This window comes from Crinia signifera, chromosome 5 (genome assembly GCF_055691185.1).
Source record: "Crinia signifera chromosome 5, ASM5569118v1, whole genome shotgun sequence".
In the NCBI taxonomy this organism is placed as follows: domain Eukaryota; kingdom Metazoa; phylum Chordata; class Amphibia; order Anura; family Myobatrachidae; genus Crinia; species Crinia signifera.
In genome coordinates this window covers 41,716,198-41,739,246 of record NC_139221.1, presented here as the reverse complement: position 1 = coordinate 41,739,246, position 23,049 = coordinate 41,716,198, and the positions used below count along the sequence as shown (strand labels likewise).

The 23,049-nt window shown below is 46.0% G+C and overlaps 1 protein-coding gene across 1 annotated transcript in view; it reads right to left on the bottom strand.

Annotated features, from left to right (window-relative positions):
* Window positions 1-23,049, bottom strand: part of CALB1 (calbindin 1) — a 75,797-nt gene that overhangs the window by 35,231 nt on the left and 17,517 nt on the right. The window contains exons 4-5 of the mRNA XM_083187088.1: window positions 2,296-2,376; window positions 987-1,043 (exon numbers count right to left, since the gene is read on the bottom strand). Of these exons, the coding sequence (XP_083043214.1) occupies window positions 987-1,043; window positions 2,296-2,376 (138 nt within the window). The remainder of the gene's footprint in view (window positions 1-986; window positions 1,044-2,295; window positions 2,377-23,049) is intronic.

Sequence of the window (23,049 nt, the reverse complement as noted above, 5' to 3'; positions counted from 1 at the left end):
TTTAACATTGTAAGCACCCATTAGGGTGCTTATACAATGTTTAATCGCATCGCATCGCATTGTATGGCATTGTATGCCATGTACAATGGCATACAATTTGAAAATTGTATGCCATCGTACACTAACCAACGAAATCGCGTCGCATCGCATACCATCGCATGCGTTATGGTATGCGATGCGATGGGCGCCGCCAAAATACACAAGTACCAGGATTTATTTACAAATAAAGATTTGTAAAAAAAATACGACCGTAAAATTTGTAAAATACAAACGCCGAAGAAATACGCATCAATGGTAAATTTCTCGAAACCATTGAAAAGAATAGGCTTTAACGGCCGTATTCTATCGATGATGTATCCATTCATATTTTTAAGAAATTCTTAAAAACATGAATGGAAAAAATACGAATAGTACGCATTCGTACATCTCCCGAAAATTTGCAGATGTCCACCCCGCCGCTCATTTGTTGGTAATACCAGCAGATAAGTGGCAGCGGCCGGCGATGACGTGGGAGCGGAAATCAGTGCTTACCGCTCATCGGGGCCACCGGGGCCATACAAACTGGGCGGCTTTTGAACAGAAAGCAGCTCAAATAGTTAAAGTTGTCTCCTTTTAGCTCAAAACGCCTGTATGGGCATTTACAACAATGATATAACCACTTTAGCACTATACAGTACGTGGATGGATGTAATTCTTGCATTGTGATTATTTGCTAGCGTTATCTAGCTGACTGTAATTAAGGTGCCCATACACTAGTAAGATTTATCTGCAGATCTGGCTGGTTGGAACAAAAACATGGTTATGGATGAGTGACAGTTTGTCAGTTTTCCAGCATTTCCAAGCAAATGGTCAACTGTCATTTGCTCTCATCCATAACCATGTTTTTGTTCCAACCAGACAGACCTGCAGATAAATCTGCGTGTGTATGGCCACCTTAAGAGTATTCGATTTGCAGGCTTGATATAGTATCTACATAGTTACTGTACCTTAAGCTCTTCATTTTCTATATAGCCGCTGTGATCGGTGTCATACCTCCGCCATGCCTGGAAGAGGTAATAACAGGTCATGTGAAAACTATCCTATAGCTCTTATGCTGTATCTATAATAGTAGCTTAAACTTGATACTGTACATCAATGTCTGTTGCAGTTGGCCATTTGAATTCATTACAAAGAAGTGTATACCTGCAGCAAACACTGACCAAGTGAGAACCTAAAACAAAATGGCTGGTTCCTGAGTTGGTCACATGGACAGCAGTAATTGTAGAGAAGCTTCGGAGAGAGTCTCCTGCCCATTGGCTAATGACCTTGCTGGACAGCTGACATAGTGGCTGTGAGTTGAAAGATGGGGCAGATGATTCACAACATTTAACATACAATCATCTTGGACAAATACTTAGGGTCCTGCTGCAACTGGGGGGATACGGTCATTGGGTCACCACCAAGTAGGTTGACAAGCATCAGGTTGACTCCACTAGGTCGACATGCAGATAGGTCGACATGAGTTTAGGTCGACATGAGTTTAGGTCGACATGCAGTAAGGTTAACAAGACTTTAGGTTGACATGGTTTAGGACGTCATGGTCATTAGGTCGACAGGGTCATTATGTCGACATGTTTTTTTTTACAGTTTTTTTTGAGCCGACATGAGTCGACAGGCGGTATTTAATGCCCTACCATCCACTAGGGCATGGTGGGAGAATAAAATAGTGTGCCCGAGCACAGCGAGGCACAGTGCCCGAAGCATGGCGAGTGCAGCGAGCCATACGAGGGGAAGTGTTGGTATGTTTCGGGAACCATGTCGACACAACATGTGCCGACAGGCGGTATTTCATGCCCTACCATTCACTAGGACATAACGGTAAAAATAAATAAATAAAAACAATATAATAAAAAAAAAAAGTAAAATTTTTCACTGATGACCTTACCCATGTCGACCCAATGACCCTGTCGACCTCACCCATGTCGACCTAATGACCCTGTCGACCTGATTTTAGGGAGCCTCCCGGCCATTTTGGGAGGGTAGGCAAGTATGGAATAGAGCAGTGATGGCTAACCTTGACACTCCAGCTGTTGTTGAACTACACATCCCATCATGCCCTACATCAGTTTTAGCATGTCCAAATAGTAAAACTGTAGCAGTGCATGCTGGGATGTGTAGTTTGACAACACCTGGCGTGTCAAGGTTAGCCATCACTGGAATAGAGTGACTTTAATGTACACATATTTTTGTTTCTGATTTCTATGATGAGAATGCTGCAATCGGTTTTGCACATCTGTATTTGCTACAATACCGTACCAGCATAAACTCCTCGCTTGACTTCAGCTGCTGCCTAAAGAATAACAGGAAGTTCTCCTCGGTCGGTAAGATCTGGGCGAGCTGAAAGAGAGGGCAGGTAATGGAAATGAGAGGCATACATTACCAGAGAGCCTTCAGTTTGCAGTCACACATTGTAGAAAACATTTTCCAGCATTTAGAGAGCTGCTTAGAGAAGAATATCTGCAATTAATATTGTTTCTGTATTTGCTGCCCTTAGCATTAACTATAGAATGAAACAAATGATTTTGTTCATTTAATTACACTTTAACATATTTGACTATTAAAATACTCCTCAGCTGATGATGACAGCGAGGCATACTTGCCTACTTTCGAAAACTAGTTTCAGGGTGATTATAGTTAATAGTAGAATTTTGCACAGTGCCCCATTGAGGGGCGTGTCATGCTCCACCCAAAGGGCGTGTCTAGTTCCATATATGGAGAGATTGTGAAATGAGATTGTGAACGTGGCACCTAGAAGCGTGGGTGTGTACTGCTACATCTGAGAGGAATCTTTCAAAATGACTTGTATCCAAATGTAGATGAGCCCCAAAGCAGTTAGTAAGAGATACTATGCTTGGAAAAGTGCTGGGAAATGGTGCTGATGATTCAATGTAAATGTATCCATCTCTCATTCCTTTTTCCCCCAAAAAATGTAACAGTGTAATGTGGGTTAGGTGAAATGAGGGAGATTGATAGACTAATGAGGGAGAGAGGGAGATTGCTGCTATTTCAGGGAGTCTCCTGCAGAATGCAGGAGGGTAGGCAACTATGCAGCGAGGGGACTTGTTTGTGTGACACGTGTCACTGTAGAAATGTCTGCTTTTTATTATAATGTCCAGTTCACTTAGAAATCTGCGTTCAACTGCAACTGAAATGTGCAAAATATGTTTCACCACAGGTATATGGATGTGACAATAAACATGGTGGACATGTGCAAGTAAAGGAACTAACATGCCACAGATTACAGACTCAGATCTACCAGATCATTGTTCCACTTTTGGGACAGATCTGAAAAGCAGCTGTACCATGAATCCTAACACTACCACTTTCACAGGGTTGCCAACCCTCCCAGAATGGAAATCAGGTCCCCCTCCCGGCCTCGGCGAGGGGGGGTGTCTGCGGGTCAAATGACGCGATCGTGTAATTTTAGCCCCGCCCCCTGAAATACCGGAATTTCACTGCGGGGGGTGGGACTAAAATGACGCGTTTGCTATAGCCATGCCCCCAATAGAGCGTCCCATCAGTGGCTCCTCCCACAAACCGCCCTTTCCCCTCCCGGCGATGGCCCCGCCCCCTCCTTCAGTGAGCTGGCTGCCCTCTCTCAGAGAGGGAGAGTGCTTCATAGAAGTCGAACTATGCACTTTTATTGCTAGCTGTTGGGTTCCTTCACGTCTGTTTTGGTGCACATGTGCAACCTTAGGTCATGCAAATACAGGATGAGGAGGTGGGGTCATTTAAATGAATCTCTTATAGACACTTGTCCCCTTCCCATTGGAAAGATTGGGGTTTAAGTGGGGCCAGATGTATCAAGCTTCAAAAGTGATAAAATGGAGAGTGAACAGCCAGCCAATCAGCTCCTACCTGCCATGTCACAGACTGTGTTTAAAAAATGACAGATAGGAGCTGATTGGCTGGCTGTTTATCACTCTCCATTCTATCACTTTTGAAGCTTGATACATCTGGCCAGCTGTCTGAAGATGCCAATGGTTGCAGCAGTCATGCTCAGAATACATGATGGATAGTATAACTACGTTTCCCCACAGGGCATATTGAGGGCACTAGTTTCTCAGACACAAGCTTGTCCCCTTCTGTAGCTCACACCAAAGGAAAATAAAAACTCCACAACAAGGAAACCCTCTGCAGTAATAGTAAAATGAGTTTGGCGGGGCGGCGTGCTGCATTTAGCTGCAAAAGAAGGATGCTTAGAGAGCGATCCTGAATCAGGCCTTTTATTATATATGTCCCAGATAGAAATACATATAATGTGAGATTATTGTCCCACCCTTCAATTCAACTTTTATTATTTTCCTTTATACGTATACCTCTTTCACACAGCAGTGGCCGAATAACCCGGTAATTACCCGGCTTTTGAAGCTCCAGGTTATTTGGCCGCTCGCTGTCACACCCCCTTCACACAGGAGATTTGCTCTATTACATGGGTTTTTTGCCTGTGCGAAAGGGTCAAACTCCTGGTCTCTGACCCTGGTCATTTGCAGGGTCAGGGAATCAGAGTTTAAGATCTGGATTGACCCTTTCACACAGAAAAATGACCCGTGAATTTAATTTACTGTGTGAAAGAGGTATTACATTCACATCTCAAATAACCTGAGAGCTCCTCAGAGTTCCAATGCTGTGACCAATAGTTGCAATGTTATCCTATGATGCATCATGGGACACAGGCACCGAATCCCACAGCTGCTCAGTACAAAGATGCAGCAGCATTTGCGTCCACACCTGAATAATCCCCTAAATGAATTGAATAGCAAATAATTGTTGGTGTATGAGCACCTTTAGTGGAGCCAGCCGATATTCCTAAAAATGCAGTCTCTCCGTTTCCTATCAACCTGTCACATCAATGAACATGCAATTTACTAAGAACCACTGACATTACTGGCAGCTACAGGGGTGGGGCTGCAGAACAGTACAAAATTAAAAAAGGGAACCACACCAACTGTCAGTAAGCCCTGGTTGGTGATATTTGGCAGTGTTTGGAGTGGCAGTTGGTGTGGCTCCCTTATTTGAATTTGTGACTTTCCCGTGGAACCGCCACTGATTGACATCATGGAACCCATCATGCTGGAACACAAAGTTCTGTACTTATTAATATTTATAAATTTCTTAATTCACTATTTTTTTTTTTTACATTTCCCACTTATTTATGAATGACTAAAATATAGGCCAAATAATAACAATAAGAAGAGCCACTTGTCTTCCATTGATGGTGCTAGAATTTGCATTGGACATTTTTTATTAAGATGGGAGTTCAATTGTAGAATTTGAATTCATTACTATATATATATATATATCTATATCACTCTGCAGCATACCAAATGATGAATATGTAATCTGTGTATGCCACCAATCAGCCCTATCTCTGCCTAATGGGGGGAGGGGTTAATCAGGTGCCAAAGATAAATGAGTTCCCCCACCTCTGCATGACCACTTTAAGCCCTGACTGTAGCGTACTGTAATCAGATATATTGTAGAGGTCAATGACTGATTTTGGTCAGTGGTTAAACAAACACCTCCACTGTGATCACAGGCAGCCATTGAGACGTCAGGTAATGTCACCGGTTTTGCAAACAGCTGATTTGCATGCAATACTAAGGAATACAGAGTCCGTGCATCTGTTAAAGCTGATTTCCACAATATTTGCACAGACTGTAGGGAGTTGTATTTGCATACTTTATATTAAAGTACAACCCAAGCATTATACACATATGGCAGGCAGCATGATGCCCACAATACAGGGGTAATCAGCATGTAGATCTGTAAATGACGGTACATTACAGAGGGATTATGAATGTTGTCATTTAACAGCAGCTTTGCTCTGCCGACTCCTGACCTAGTGAAAAGCAGCACACCGAGATAGCCTAATTCCACTAATCCTCTATTTAAGGAGATTTCCAGCGTCTTTCACTTAAATCATTTATGTTGTAAAGATCTAAAGGGTCCTTAATGCGCGCTGACTTATATTTCAGCACTGATTCTGCTATTGCTCTATGCCATACTTACCTACTTTGGAAAACTAGTTTCAGGTAGCTTATAGTTGGTAGTAGACGTTTGCACCGTGCCCCATTGAGGGGGCGTGTCATGCTCCACCCAATGGGCGTGTCTAGTTCCATATATGGAGAGATTGTGAAAAGAGATTGTGAACATGGCACCTAGAAGCGTGGGCGTGTACTGCTACATCTGAGAGGAATCTGATGTCAGGTGATGTCAGCCGCCCACCCCACATACCCATGGGAACGCCCAGCATTTTCATGGGGATGCACATAAAATCCTGGCTATTCCCATGGCCCAGCACCGCCACCGTCCCTCCCTGCTGCGAAGGGCCCAGCGAGTGAGTAACTCGCTGTGGCTGATTGCAGTCCGGGTTTGCGCATGTGCAAATCCCAACCATTGGATCACTGCGTGTGATCAAGAATCGTCCCCCAAATGTATAATACAATACTATATACACAGGCAGGAATAACCATCAGCAGTGTATGGGTGTAAGGCGTCCAAGCTGTCAAGCAGTATCTGCACTGATGATTTCTCTGACCACTGGCGTATTCATATTTTTGAATACATACTCCTTCAGAGTCCTGTGTTGAAATCTGCAATGCCTCAGAAATTCAAGGGAAAATGGAGTGGCGGCCATTTTCACTGTGTTTTGTGCACGCGCAGTAGTGCAGTGCTGGGAAAATGGCCGCTGCACTATTATTATGAAGTTCTGTGCATGTGCATTACAGTCTGAGCCCTCTAGCGCTCAGTTTCTACAATGGTGCCTGCAAGGAGGAGGGGGCCTCCTGCTCTCTTAAAAGCGTCCATCTGACAGAATTGTCCCCTTCACTTACCACTTGGTGATCAACTGTACTATTAGGTTCTCTCCAGCCCTGAAGTCATAGTAATGTACATAGATTTGAGTACGCGCACACATGCTGAGGGCGCACTCCACATGCCCCATTACAGATTTGCAGGAGCCGCTGATCAGATGAGTTCACGAGCCAAAGGCCTGGACTCATGTTACGCCTCTGTCTATCCTGGGCACATCCAGTGATGGGGGCACGTGGGATGAAATTTGTCAGATTGAGATCCCAGAAGCTGTGCTGCGAGGGTCTATCTGGGTTCTCTATGTAGCCGGATCGGCCTTTTGCATTTGCCAGAGGTGCCAGATGGGCAGTCTGTCCCTGTCTCTCAGGCTGTACAGTATATCGGTCTCCCATGTGTATTTGTTGGGGGAAATGGGGACTCTGGAAGGTTTGGTGGCCCCTACATGACTCATTTGTAGCGGAACCCATAATATCTGACGGCAGCCCTGTATATATGGGTTATTTCAATGTCCATGAACACACCTGCCACAAACCTATGTTCTCGGAATAACCGCGAGGCTCCTAAATCTCAGGTGGTTCTCTTAGATGCCCATTAAATTAGGCAAGTGTCTCTGCAGCCTTTCAATGCCATCTAATGTCTGGGCTGCTTGTACCAGGCGCCATTTTTGCAATGTCAGGAAATGATGGCTTTGCCTATTGGGGGATGTGGGACCACAATCCTTATGCCATGCCCCACAGCACCTTTTCCCATGAAGTTAGACCCAAGGGCTTAACTAAATATTTGTAGGCCCTATGACAAAAAAATTGTAAAGACTCCTATGTACCACCCAATTGTGAAAAAATGTATATAGCACATGTTACCTTGACTAGGATGACAGGCCCCTTTCAGGTGCGGGCCCCATAGCAGCTGCACTCCCTGCACCTATGGTTGTTACACCCTTGGTCAGACCCTCCAACATGACCCTTTCCTTAAGGTACAAAATGCTCTGTCACCGGACTTCCCTCTTCATTTATGATATATTCTTATTATTTAACTGAGTATTTGTCCTCTATTCTTCTTTGCAGTCTCCTTAAACAGATTTATAGACATTTTGCCTATGCATAGATATTTTCAATCCAGCAACATGCTTACCTCAAGTATCTGTGCTTGAAACAAGTTCATGCTACATTTGCATATGTATTTGTGAATATTACTTCTAGCTCTTCGACACAAAAAGCTATTTGCATGTAGCGCTTAGTGGTCCTTTCACAAAGGCTGCAGTGCAGAATATCTTTAAACAAAGCTCACGCCGTATGACATTTTTTAATTATTTTTTTTTCCCTAACTGGTGCAACAGCTAATAAACTTCGGAATAGCCTCTTATACTCTAGAGTGAGTGGCAGATTTATTGACCTCATTTCATGATAGTCTATCTCAGCAGTCCCAAGTTGCCACTCATTAATGGCCAGATCTCTGCTTATCTTTCTGCAAAATAGAAGCTGGAAGGTCAGATTCAGTGTGCCTTGGAGTACAACACAAATCACCTAGGGCTATATCCTGGGCAGTCATATGTCACCCTATAGCCGCACACTTCGGAGTTCCAAATTGGATTCTTTATCTAAGGACATAACGTTTCCGCAATAAAATATAAGAAAATGGTATGTTGAGACCCATTGTATATAACTATATATATATATATATATATATATATATATATATATAATATATATATATATATATATATATATATATATACACACAAACACACGTACACATATTCACATACATCTAATGATACGTTTACATTCTAAATTTTTACTGTGACTAAAGAATAAAGTATTCTGTGTCTGCAGGGAAGCCTACAGGATGAATTGAAGAAAATAGGGCACAGACGGAACGGCGTAGAGGAGGTGGCATATATAAGTTAAAGTATTTAGCAACACAGCAAGAAACATGGAAATAAAAGAAAAAGGGCGTATGGTGAGTATCCCTCCTTGTTGTTCCAAATTGGTTCTCAAAATGTTGATTAAGTTACAAAATTCAAGAAAACATTTCCTAATTGTCCAACTGAAATTCCAATTCAAACTACTCCAAATTTGAGTTGGACCATGGGCCTTATTCAGGTTCACTCTCAGAGACAAATTCCATGTGCACTGCAGGTGGGGGAGATGTAACATGTGCAGAGATAATTAGATTTGGGTGGGTTTTTTCTTCAAAGTGAGATCTATATCGCATTGTAGAAATAAAGCAGTCAGTATTTACCCTGCACAGAAAAAAAATAACTTACCCAAATCTAATTCTCTCTGCACATGTTACACCTGCCCCCCTGCAGTGCACATGGAACATGGTTTTGTCCATTTGAGAAGGAATTTGCGACCGCACGGGCAAAAAGTCATTCTACAGTCACTCACCATGAAATGATTTCTCTGTCTTTTCATGACAGGGTATTGTCAACTCGCTGTGACCACTATTTCCCAACCCCTTTTCCCCAAATAATACTCCACTCCTTCATGTTGGATGAAATTGGCCACAGCAGCCATCTTTATTAAAACAGTAAAATACAACAATAACAGTTTTTTACCCATGATCCCCACATAACCCACCAAAGGTGATCCTCGAGGCCCAAAACCCCTAAAAGACCCGGCATACATATCAGAGCACTCTCCCTCACACTTTTTTACCCCCAGCCGTTGACGCAGGCTCGAGGGCACCGATCTGCATAGACCCCGTGCTCATTATCAATGTACCCATATAGCCTCACCCCGAGGAGTCCAGTCCCCGCCATGGGGCCCTCCCCTCCACAAAGCCAAGCCTCCATGACCACCAACCTCGAGGATCCCCTCCGCCCTGGCCACCGTGACAGATATCAAAACATACCCTAACCTAATACAAACAGTCCCGCTAACCTTAGACTATAGGGAGGGTGGGTGGGAGCTTCTTGATCCCTGACAAAATGTCTGACCTGTGGCTACGTGAACCCCTCAATATATACCGCCCCGCCACCCTGTTAGGCCCCTCCCCCACCTTGTCACTACTCAGGCGCACCCCCAAACCCCTATTACCCATTAAGCTCCTTCCAACCCCTGTCAAGTGGGCCTCCCCCTAGGCTCCGCCCCAGTCCAGCCCAATACATGACAGGGTATTGTCAACTCGCTGTGACCACTATTTCCCAACCCCTTTTCCCCAAATAATACTCCACTCCTTCATGTTGGATGAAATTGGCCACAGCAGCCATCTTTATTAAAACAGTAAAATACAACAATAACAGTTTTTTACCCATGATCCCCACATAACCCGCCAAAGGTGATCCTCGAGGCCCAAAACCCCTAAAAGACCCGGCATACATATCAGAGCACTCTCCCTCACACTTTTTTACCCCCAGCCGTTGACGCAGGCTCGAGGGCACCGATCTGCATAGACCCCGTGCTCATTATCAATGTACCCATATAGCCTCACCCCGAGGAGTCCAGCCCCCGCCATGGGGCCCTCCCCTCCACAAAGCCAAGCCTCCATGACCACCAACCTCGAGGATCCCCTCCGCCACAACGCATGGGGTTAACCCCTTAACCCCCTGCGTATCCGCCACAAAGCTACGGCCACCTCTACCCCGTCCTGTATAGCCAGGGCCCACATATCCATGCCTACAGCGTTCAGGTGGACCCCATCCCCCCTCCAGAATGCGCCCGACCCAGATTCCAGCTCTAAGTGACGCACCATTACCCCGCCATTCCTAGCCACAAATCTTCCAATAGCCCGGTTGACCTTGATCCTGGCCTTATTGATCCTTTCCACTGAACGCGCCTCCCTCCAAACCTGCCGGGGCACTATATCGGACCAGACTGTAATCACCTTTGGAAATAACGCCCATAGGCGCAATAAATCGAACTTAATATCCCTAATTAACTCCCGGAAAGGCCTAACCCCCAAATCGTTACCCCCAACATGTAACACCAAGATCTCGGGGGGCCTGTCCAGCCTCACGAATCAATGGAACTCCGGCAGTACACCACTCCACACCATGCCACGCTTCCCCAGCCAACGGACTTAGAATTCCCGGCCATCCAACCCCAATCGTCGTCCGTTCGGTCTCATTCCAGCTCGAACGGCACCCCAAAATACGTATGAGTGTCCCATAATCCATATGAGACATGAAGGTTGCTCTAAACATAAAGAAAATAAAGAACGAAACAAGCTCCCAATAAGCAGCTCAATAAACATTATAACATTCCTACCCTCACATAAGATTTGAAACGAGCCGAATCCCACCTTCCAATCTTTTTGATTAATTCTTCCCCAAAGCCTAAGCGTGCTGCCTCTGTAGCTGCCCCAATCCTAAACGAGTGCCCTGCATATTCCTGCTCACTCAGGCCTAACAACCGTAACCCCTTCCTTAAAACACTAACAAATTGAAAACGGGAGAGAAATGACCCATCAGCATGCACTAACAATGGGTCACTCTGCTGTCCCTCTGTAAACCTGCAATCTTTAAAAACTCTGAGGCATTCCACAGGGCACATGGGAGAACCCCGTACCTCAAATAGCACAACCCGCTTTCCCCTTCCCAATTGGTCAGTTTTTGACCGACTCAGAAGAAATTCCACCCTATTCGAAAATAACATAACCTCCTCGTACCTAAGGCCCCCCGGCGCCCCTACGTTTGGACTAACCAGCTCCCCCAACCTCAATGCCCCAAAAAACGCAAGGGAAAATGCCAATCTGAACAGGTTGATTTCATAGACAGATCTGCAGACTGACCCCAACTGCCCGCCCAAATCCTGCAATAATTTAAAAGAAACCGGCCTCCTCTTATCCTGTACCGCATGACCTCTTCTCCATCCCTTAAGTGCCCGTGATACCAAGAAGCTCTTTGTGACATCTGGCTTCGCGCTAGCCCGAAAACCGAATGCCAAACCTGCCATGCACCTTCCAATCTTTGCAACAGACCACCCCAGCTCTTTACAATGGCCTATGTATAGCAACACCCTGATCTCATCCTCTCCCTCCGGCAGGCCCACTGATCTGCACCAGTCGTTCCATTGCTGCCACTCATGGCAATAAGCCGACCACGTGCCGGGTGCGAGAGAATCCCTGATGAGCTGATCCGCTATTCTTCCAGCAGCTCCCAAAGATGCCTCGGGCAATCGACCCCCTCTTGATCCGCTCCAGGCGCCAGCTCCCTGAAACGATCCCACTGCCAACGAGACAAGGAGTCCGCTATACAATTAGCCACTCCAGGAACATGCCGTGCCACCACCCAAGCATTCAAGGCTAAACACTCTAACACCAACCGTTGCAAAAGCTTTACCACCGGAGGCGATGATGCCGACAAGTGATTGACAGCCTCCACTACGCTCATATTATCACAATGGAAGCAGACTTTCCTGTCTTGAAATAATGGCCCCCAAATCACCACCGCTACCAGTATGTGAAACAGTTCTAACAACGCTAGATTACGCACCCAGCCCCGAGTAACCCATGACTCTGGCCATTTTCCTACGCTCCAGTGGCCCTGGCAATAGGCCCCGTAACCAACGCTCCCGGCCGCGTCAGTAAACAGATCCATGTCAAATGCCACTACCGCGTCTGACATCCACATGGCCCTGCCGTTGAACGACTCCAAAAAATCCGCCCACACCTTAAGGTCATCGCGCAACTCCCTCCCTAACCTGATAAAATGATGAGGGGAAGTAACTCCGGCCGTTGCCCCTGCCAAGCGTCTGCTGAAAATCCTGCCCATTGGGATAATATGACAGGCAAAGTTTAATTTGCCTAACAAAGACTGCATCTCCCTCAACTTGATTTTCTTTAATCTCACCGCCCTCCCAACTTCTGCCTTGAGCGACGCTAGCTTGTCTGCAGGCAACCGACATTCCATCAGCACCGTATCAATCGTAATTCCCAGAAAACTAATCACTGACGCCGGCCCCTCTGTTTTTTCAGGGGCCAACGGCACTCCAAAATCTGCCGCCACCCGTTCAACGGTGCACAGCAACAGTGCACATACCTTGCCGTCCCCCGGGCCAATGCACAAAAAATCATCCAAATAATGGATAATTGACCCGCACCCTGACACGTCCCTAACCACCCATTCCAAAAAGGAGCTAAACGCCTCAAAGTAGGCACACGACAGGGAGCACCCCATTGGAAGGCAACGATCCACAAAGTAGCCCCCTTCCCAAAAGCAACCTAACAACCTAACACTCAACGGGTGAACCGGCAACAACCGAAAAGCAGCTTCTATGTCTGTCTTTGCCAAAAGAGCCCCCTTTCCAAATTGCTTCACCCATTGTACAGCCGCATCAAATGACGTGTAAACCATGGAACAAATTTCAGGATCAATACCATCATTCACCGACGCCCCCTTTGGGAATGATAGATGATGAATGAGGCGAAATTTATTCGGCTCTTTTTTGGGCACAACCCCCAATGGTGACACTATCAAATCCGCCACTGGCGGCGATGAAAAGGGGCCAGACATTCTCCCCAACTGCACCTCCTTTTTCAATTTTTCCCCCACTATCTCAGGGTGTTCCCTGGCCGATTTTAAATTCCCCTTAAAAACCCCTGTCACCGCAACCTCCGAAGGAATTTTAAACCCGACCCTAAACCCCTCTTCTAACAGCACCGCCGCCTGCCTGTTTGGGTATCTATGCAGATAACCCAACATCCTTTCCAAGCGTATTGGAGTCACCCCCTTTTGAAGTGGACTCCCGCGGTTTTCCCCTGAAACACTTGCTTGCTCCATGAATACCCCCGCATGAGGAGCACTCATGCTTAAACTTACACTTTGCTCCAAAGCGACATGTTGCTTCACCTCTTGCTTCAGGTGAGCCCCCAGCGGCCCCTCAAAACAAACATAAACTTCCCCCTTTGCAGAGTCACTAACACGTACCGTTTCTACTTCAGTCTCCCCACTAGTCTGTGCAGTACCTACACTGCCGGTACCCACCGCACTGCCTGGCGTGACCCATGCGCTTGCTGGCGACTGACCTGTCCCCTGCCTCACCTTAGTGAACCATTCCGCAAACCCAGTCACCAACTCCACCATACCCTTAGTAGCCTCACTCTGCTGACCCACTCCTGCCCCCCCCTGACTACCTGACAGGGGCCCAGAAGACAAAGATGATGACTCACCAGGCTGCCTGGGGACTGTGAACCCAGCAGCCGCAGCTCCTGTGTCCTGACGCGCACCTTCACCTCCAGATGTTCCAGGCGTCTCCTCTGTTCTGCTTGGTCTGGCGGCCGGGCGCGCACCCGTCACAGATCCTGCAGGTGCCGCACTGCGTGCAGGCTCTTCCTCACCGGTGAAGCCAGCCGGCTGCCGCTCGTTCCCAGAGGCTCTCCTCACGCTTGTGCCCCTGCCTTCTCCCCGGAGATCCGTATGGGCGCCATCCTCCGCCGCACTCGTGCCCGCCGTCATTCCCGCTGCCTCTTCTTGCACGGGGAGGCGACCCTTCCCGCGCTGCGAACCCCGCCGCCCTGTTGGATTTCTCCCAGACCGCCCCTGCCGGGAGGAAGGTGTCCGTCCCGCGGAACTGCCTGGAGGGTCCCGAATGGGGCTCCTGGACCGGCGCCGGGTTCTGGGGGTGAAGGAGGGGCTAAGGCGCTCCGGAGGCCTTGACCTCCGAGGCCGTGCGCCAGAGGGGTCAGACGTATCAGCGTCCGCCCCCAACCCCCGAATGAGGCCCGCTACCTGCTCCTGTAGCCAGGCCGCTCCCTGCGTACCGGCCGCCTTTCTCAAGGAGGCCAGCGCAGCGTCAATTTCCGCCATGCTGTCTGAAGTGCACTGGATCGATCAGCAATTCAGCTTCTTGATCCCTGACAAAATGTCTGACCTGTGGCTACGTGAACCCCTCAATATATACCGCCCGCCACCCTGTTAGGCCCCTCCCCCACCTTGTCACTACTCAGGCGCACCCCCAAACCCCTATTACCCATTAAGCTCCTTCCAACCCCTGTCAAGTGGGCCTCCCCCTAGGCTCCGCCCCAGTCCAGCCCAATACATTTCAGTGCTTCCTCATGTGACGTCAGCCGCCCGCCCTGAGCAGGCACTGACACGCCTGTGTTCCCAGGGGAACACCCTGCATTTTTATGGGCACGCCCGTAAATCACTGGGCATTCCCCTATGGAGTGTGAAACTCGCCGAAGCCGCTTGCTCCCGAATTCTGCCCGCAACGAACCAGTATGAATCAGCCCGCATGTACATAGTTATTCCTTTTTTCTCATCCAAATGAGATAAAGGGTGAAATGTAAAAGGATGAGAGATTTAGAAAGTGAGAGATTTGGTAAGAAATCACCAGGTTTTTTTTTTTAAAGCGGCAATCATTTACACTGCAAAAATCAGACTGATTTTGCAGTATAAATGATTGCCGCTTTAAAAAAAAAAAAAAATCTGTTGATTTCTTACCAAATCTCTCATTTCTGAATCTCTCACCCTTTTAAATTTCCCCCAAAATGTTTTTATGATCCAAATACAGCTACCAAAAATAAACACTTTAATTCTTCCTTTAATACAAAAGTAATACATGGAACATCTTGGAATAAAAAAAATTCTGAGCAATAAAAAGATCAAATTTAAAAATGATCCAAACTACATGTGGACCTGACAGAGTTAAAGTTCATAAGATGGGAACTGAGTAGAAATGAATCGGATTCCCAGCATTCCCCTCACCACACCTGCAAGGAGCTGTATAACAAAACCTCTGCCACTGGCTGCACTGACAAGCGAACATTTCAATATTTGAACTCTGTATCATTATGTTTAAATTGCATGGAGGATTTAAAACACAGCTGGGAGCTACAATCACAAGGTAACTTCATATGATCTGAAGCCAAGCATTAAGAGGCAAGACCTACTTAGATTTCATTACATGGCTCCTGTTAGCCTTTGGCAGTTCAGTTATTCTCTCGAAGGTACAAAACCTCCTACTCAGTCTCTCAGTTCTTCACTATCATTTTACCTTATAGGCCAACCTCTCGTGCACTGATTTGGACATTATAGGCAATATTCATCAAACTAACCCGTACACTGGGCCAGATTCAGAGATTTATGCAGCTTTATACTCAGTGGGCAAATGCTGTATATGCAAATGTCACTGCCTACATGATTATCGGCCTCTCTGACCCACCTCTTGTGGGTCAGAGGTGCAACCATTGGGCACACATCAATTGCACATCAACCACCTAAGTAGCGGCATCTATAGAAAGGAAGACGCTGGAGACATTTCTACTGTGTAGGCAGGGGTGTAGTGAGGGTGGTCCAGTGGAGCACTAGCTCCAGGTGCTGAGAACTTCAGAAGGCGCCGTGCTTGGGGGGAAATTAATGAATGTTTTATTTTTTTCATGTAGGAGCAATCATTGAAACTAAGCAGTAAATTTACTGACATGGGAGTTCTATTGAAGGGATGTTGTCCAAAGCAACCTATCAGAATCTACTTATTTATTTTGCACGTTCTAGAAGATAATAGATAAGATCTGATTGGTTGCCCATAGCAATATCCCAATCTTCAATAGAACTCACCGCTTAGTAAATGTACCCCTAGGTGTGTAGGCCAATATGTGTGTTTTTTTTTTTCTATGGGAGCCAATGTGTGTTTTTTTTCCTGTGGGGAACACTGTGTGTGTGTGTATTTTTTTCCCCGTGGGGAGTACAATGTGTGTGTGTATTTTTTTCCCCCTGGGGAGTACATTGTGTATATGTGAGGGGCGCTGTGACTTGACCTTGGTCCGGTGTCATAGCTCTATGTTACGACTCTGTGTTTGACTCATGTCCCCAAATTTTCCTTATCTGTCACTTAATTTGAAAATGAATCCTCTCTGTCGTAAAACAAATGTTGCACGTCCGCACGTGCGGAGTATGTATGCACGTGCGGAGTGGCAAAAAAATCATTCCGCTGTGTATGAAATCAACGCTGTGTCCATGTCTGAGTCAGGCTGACAATTGCGTATAGGTGACGGACAAATGATGAAAAGGGGATGACTAAATAATTCAGAAAGTCAACAAATGACTGGTCTAGATCTGAGGGGGGTGGGGGGGGGGGGTAGTAGCACCCACTTGGATGCACTGTAGGTAGTAGCAGCAGCAATATCCAGTATAGCAGCTCCTGTTCTGGTTGACTGTTTGCTTATTGATTTCAACTCATATAATAAAAACTCTTCAATAGTGCACTATCATTAATCATTCACACCAGAGTGCCATGAACAGAGTTTACAATCTGTATTTCCTAATTGTTATGTTAATCACACCTCCTACATACACAATGGGAATATACAAACTCCACAATGTCAGAATGTAACCCAGGCCCCAAAATAGTGAGACAGCAATGCTAACCACTGCGCATGTGTGCTGTGTTGTCGCTATATTACATTACGTAATGTTTTCAACACAAAGTCGCATTCCTTATTTGTCATTTCTATTTAGACTTTTGCAGAGAAAAATGCCATTGTCTATTTTTGAAACAGAAATCAACAAACGGGGAGTTGTATTACATTATATTCTACTAGTTAAAAGCCAGTCAAAATTATGGCTTCTGCAATGAATTTTCACTTTGGGCTGTGACAGTTTTTAGTCCACAAACTCTCCACCCCCGGTCCCTATCTGCTCCTACCTCCTAACTCTGTCTTCACAGCTCCCTCTCTCCATATTCAGCAAGTTTTAAACAGATCGGTGTCCCTGCAAAAATTGCTTTCACTTTGGTCCATCGAGTGGCCATTAGCATACCTCCCAACTTTTGTGCAGCGGCGGGACATATGCGCGTGCCCTGAAATTTTGGCGTGTGGCCTAGCATACAAATCTCGTGACTCCCCTGTTTTTTTTGTGGGGGCATGACCTGAGGCACTTGAGCTTCTAAACACACCCCAGCCCCTCTGCCAGAGGGAATAGACGCTCTATTCACTGCTTCTCAACGTGTGTCAGGGGGGACTCCCAACGCACCCCCCCCACGCACGCGTGCACCACGGGCACTGCTGGAACCAGATGGGATGCCGGACAATCCAATTTTTTCCCATTAATCGATGTGAATAGATGTTCAAAAATAAGACGTAAGATTCATTCAAGATGATACGAATTGAACGAATCTTAAGTCTTATTTTTGAACATCTATGGACATTGATTTATATGAAGTGTGAAGGATGCACCATTACATTGTATAACAGGGTCATATTAGGTGATACCGTGGAAGCGTACTCAGGGCCACTGGAGGGCGGTGGTGAGCTGCAGCCTGCAGGAAGAGCAGCAGCAGGAAATCTCCAGTCCCGCCGGCGCCGAGGAGAGCAGCGCAGGAGGAAGAAAGTTGCATCTGCCGATGCCAACTTGCAAAGGACTTATCCAGGTGAGTACGCCCACGTTCCTCCCCCCCGTGTTACTCGCTGGTTTAAACTTGGTACCCCCACCGTCAGCGACAATTCTCGGGCAGGTGGCGACCCCCCTCTCACCCGTGGGTGGCGCCCCCCCCCCCCCCCCGCCGCGGCTAGTCACAGCAATCTTCGGCCGGTGGCAGCCCCCCCGGGGCTAGTCACGGCAATCTTTGGCAGGTGGTGTCGCCCTCGCCCCCCCCACCCCCCCCGCGGCTAGTCTCGCTAATCCACTGCCCCCTATGTGCTGAGCACAGCGGCAATCAGTTTCACTCCCCCCCTTGCGAGTTTGTAATTCCGCAGCTGCTGGAACTAAGTAAAACAAAAAATACAAACTGTTTGCTATTATTGATATAATTTTCATATCATACCTATGTGAGGAAAAGGTGATATAACAGGCTAGGCTTTGTGACTAAGTATCAGTGAAATCTGTATGCATTTCCCCTCTGATGCTAACTGTATGTGAGAAACCATCTCCCACATGGTGCTGTAAAGTGTATAATGTGCTTGGAAGGCCTGTCTGAGCTGTCACTGTGCTAGTAGTAGCGGGATGAAGAAATGTCTGCTTGGGAAGAATAAGGGAGAAGTCCTGCGTACTGAACAGGTTAATGAAGCTTAAAAATAGTGGCTCTAAACATGATTTCAAATGTATGTATCTCTTAATTGTGTATGTGAGAAGCGCCGGGGGGGGGGGGGGGGGGGGAAGGGGGGGCCGTCGGCCAAACAGGGGCGGTATCCAGTCGGTTTGCCTAGGGCGCCTAGATGCCTTGCACCGGCCCTGAGCGAACTCCGATAACAATTTGTTGTATTGTTTTGCCTTGTCTCTCACTAAGAGGAGAGACTCATCGGAGGGGCTGCTGTATGTAAGATATTAAAATAGCACAAAGCGAAGACCAAACCATTCTTGTTGTATACTGTATATATTTGTATATATATATATATTTGTATATATATATAGCCACATTTGTGGCTCAAAATACACATGTAAGTCTGCATCTTTTGTAACACTATAGTATAGTATGAAGTACGCTTGGGGCATCCAGTGTCAGTGTAAGGCTTCTCGACACACTAGGCAAAACTTTAACCTGTGCCCCCCCCAACCCCACATTGCCGCCAATATTCTCAGCCTCTCGAGGGAAACTTTGAAGGTGGCGTCTTAGAAGTTCCAAAGCCGTCACCTGTATTAAGTACAAGGATGTCTTCTTCATAGAAAACCTCAGTTTTGTGATAGGCACAATTATTCTCATTGGTGAATCCCTCCCCCCCCCCAGATTCCAGCACCATAGTCAGCTGCCTAAAGGTGGCTAATAGTAGCATAGGTGGGATACGGAAGGTGTGGCCACTCTTCTGGGAGTGCAGGGGACCAACCGAATAATTAGATGTCTCCCGCAAGTGTGTGAGAGCAGTCAATTATGTTTTAATTGACATTTGCATAGTAGCCCTCATTCAGGTGTGATTGTTGCGGGAATAGGACCTGCAATGTAGGAAGCAGACCAGCATGAGGCTGTCAGTGATTGATGCTGTTTGATTATGCAGAGGGGGAGGGGGGGGGGGGGGGGGCGAAGACGGGCTTCACTTTTTTTAAAACAGAGGTGTGTGACTGACGTTTAGTTGGTGGGTAGAGGTCATTTATCTACGTTGTTACACATAGATTTCCTGGCCTCTGCGACGGGCAGCTTGCGTACCTCCATGGGTGCTGGGGAAGATCCAGTACTGTAGCTTTGGATGCAGTTCCGTAGAATCAGCAGTGGTAGCATATTATTGCTATCACCGCTGCGTCTATGTAAGCAGCAGTGACAGCCCCTCCAACCACATCTGAATGAGGACAATTGCGTTTTATGTATTGGATGAAGTGAGCTGGGTGAGCATTTCCACCAGGAATGCAAAACCATTTTTCTTCTTAAAAAACACATCTACCAATTCTCCTAATGGATCTTATACAAAATACTATATGCTTCAAGGCTACTATCTAAACATTAAATGGAAGATGGGTAAAATGAGATAACAGTGTTTAAGTGCTTGGTCCGTGAAGGTTACTAGAAGATCAGTATCAGTATAGCCGCGTATAGACACATGAGTAGCCTGGTTTATTGGTATCATTACCGAGTTGTAATCTTTAGAGAACCACTTTAACAGAAATCCCGGTCCTCAAAGGCAGAATATAATTATAGGAAGCCCTGAAATATAATTGTTTGAAATCCGTCATTTTAGACAAAGTCGTAATTTGAAATTATGTTGAATGATTCAAATGTTATGTTACAGCCGCGGAAATGTAATCCGATGAGAGGAAATTGCAGCCGGATTCTGCGTGGAGGCCTAGAGGCAGCACCCAAGAAAACACGGAAACTATTTCAGCACACTTCTCTGAATTCATTCAATTTAAAGCTTCAGTAGCTAAGGTCTATGAGGTAACACAGAAATGCTGTGTCTACTTAACCGTTCAGCGCTTCTTATTTTAATCTTTGCAATTTGTGAGCACCAAATCTAAGTATGTTTCTCACAACCTCCCAGGCATGGACTGTTATTTTGACCTTTAACTAATCATTTCAACCACATTGACTCCATGGCCTTTCAGTGCAAGGGAACACACACCAAGCCCTGCTGAAATGCCTAACATTGGGCCAGATTCAGAGATTTGCTGGCAAACGAGCAGGTAAATGCCGCCCCACCGAACGCACCCCCCCCCCGCCTAGCGAAGCCCCACACTAGCAGCAGAGTGTGTACGCTTACACATCTGCATGCATGCGGCCGCACGGAGGAAAAATCATTCCATGGTCACTCACCCTTGATGGCTAACCTTGACACTCCAGATGTTTTAAACTACACATCCCAGCATACTCTGCTTCAGTTTTGCTATTTTGGCCATGCTAAATCTGATGCAGAGCATGCTGGGATGTGTAGTTCAACAACAGCTGGAGTGTCAAGGTTAACAATCAAGGATCTATACTTACTTATCAGGGTGGCTCATCTATTTGAATTTCGGACTGTGCTGTTGCCCCAGCTCTGCAACTGCCACTGACCAGGAAGTTCAAGAATCTCAAAATATCTCTCAAATTGTCCTCTTTGCTCTTCATAAGATCTAAGACTTTCATCCACATGAATTACCTGCTCCCAATCAATATTGCAGGACTTTGTTTCTCTGTGGAATGCCCTCTCATGCACAATAAGACTCTCCTGTAGTCTCCAAACCTTCAAGCGTTCCCTGAAAACTCACCTCTTAAGGCAGCTTATCAGATTCCAGATCTGCAAACATAAACCTCATAAACCTTTCCTATATAATTACATCCCCACTGCACAGTACAAACATATACTCACTTATTTTCTCTCTCACCTTTCCATTCTCCTTACCCCTGGCCAAGAGTGCTGGGTCACCGTATGATACAGCTCACCAAGAACCTTTGAAATCTGGTGGACCATTATGCAATAGATAACATCTATCCTTGTGTATCAATGCCTATTTCCCTATAGATTGTAAGCTTGTGAGCAGCGCATTCCTACCATTTTAACTGTCTGTACTACCCAGATTGTCTTAGCTCTATTTCCAACTGTATACTTCCCAACATCTGGCCTCTGGCAAGCGGGACAGCCGCGCCCGTGTCCGATAAGGGTGTGTGGCCTATGGAAAGGGGGCATGGTTTCATGGGATGATGCTTCCTATGGCCACGCCCCCATTTTATGTTCCTTAAAAAGAGGATGTGCGTCTATTCTCTTCAGGGTGGGGGGGAATCCCAACCCCCCCCCAACCCCACCCCCACGAGATATTGGCGGCCCCGGGCGGGAAGCGGGAACGCCCCCAAAAACGTGACATTTTCGTGGAAAGAGGGACAGTTGGGAGGTATGCAACTGTAAAGTGCAATGGAACTTGCTGCACTATATCACTGTTTATACAGTCAATGAATAATAAATCTTGGTCTGTACCATAAGCACATTATTAAAATGTGTGACACAGATAGAGTAGATTACACTTTCCTATCTCTACCAGCAGAAGCAAACTTCATTAAATTGAATTGAAGGCAGAAATCAAGATATTTGGCAGCTATTAATCTTTACATACAAACTAGTCATTTAATGAAAATTTTTATATTGTAATAGCTTCAGATATGTATTTTAACATTATCCGTAGTGTTGTAAGTGCTATTGACTTCAGTAGACTCAGACCTTTATCTATCTGGCACAATGTAATGCATCCCCTTCAGTAGCAGATAAAAGGCCTTTTCTAGGAGATAACAATGGTAATGTCTCCATCCCACACCACACCGCGGTGCAAGACGGTCTCCTCAGTAACAATCAATAAAGAAGTTGGCATGTTTAAAATGATTAATTAGTTGATAAATCTGTAAAAAGAAAAAGAAGCTAAATACTAACTAAATACTATTCAGGGTGTATAAAGTTGACATTTAATTATATATTAAACTGAACATCTCTCACCCCGTACTTTAATCTTCCCCATTCTAAGCATGATTCAGAGGGTGCAGTAGTGTCAATGCTGCATGCAAGCCCCCGATATTTTCCACTCTAAAAGTTTGGAGACTGAAAAGGGGAGGGAGATATAGTACCGGCCAATCAGATACTAATTGCCATGTTAGACTGTGTTTTAAAAGGACATTTAGAAGCCGATTGGTTGTCACTTTATTTCTGTCCACTGTATCTCTCTATAAGGCTTAGTTCTTCTGTTCGCAAGACATACTGTAGCTGGAGATTGCAAGATGGAAATTCAGTTAGAATATCTGGGTGGTAACAGGGGGATGGCTAGCCAGACATGGGCATCTGCAGTCAGAAACTGCTTCAAGAAGCCATTTATAGTCATCACTCTCAGACATTGCCTGTTCTGCCCAAAGTAAATCTACACAGTGCACCTAAAATGGC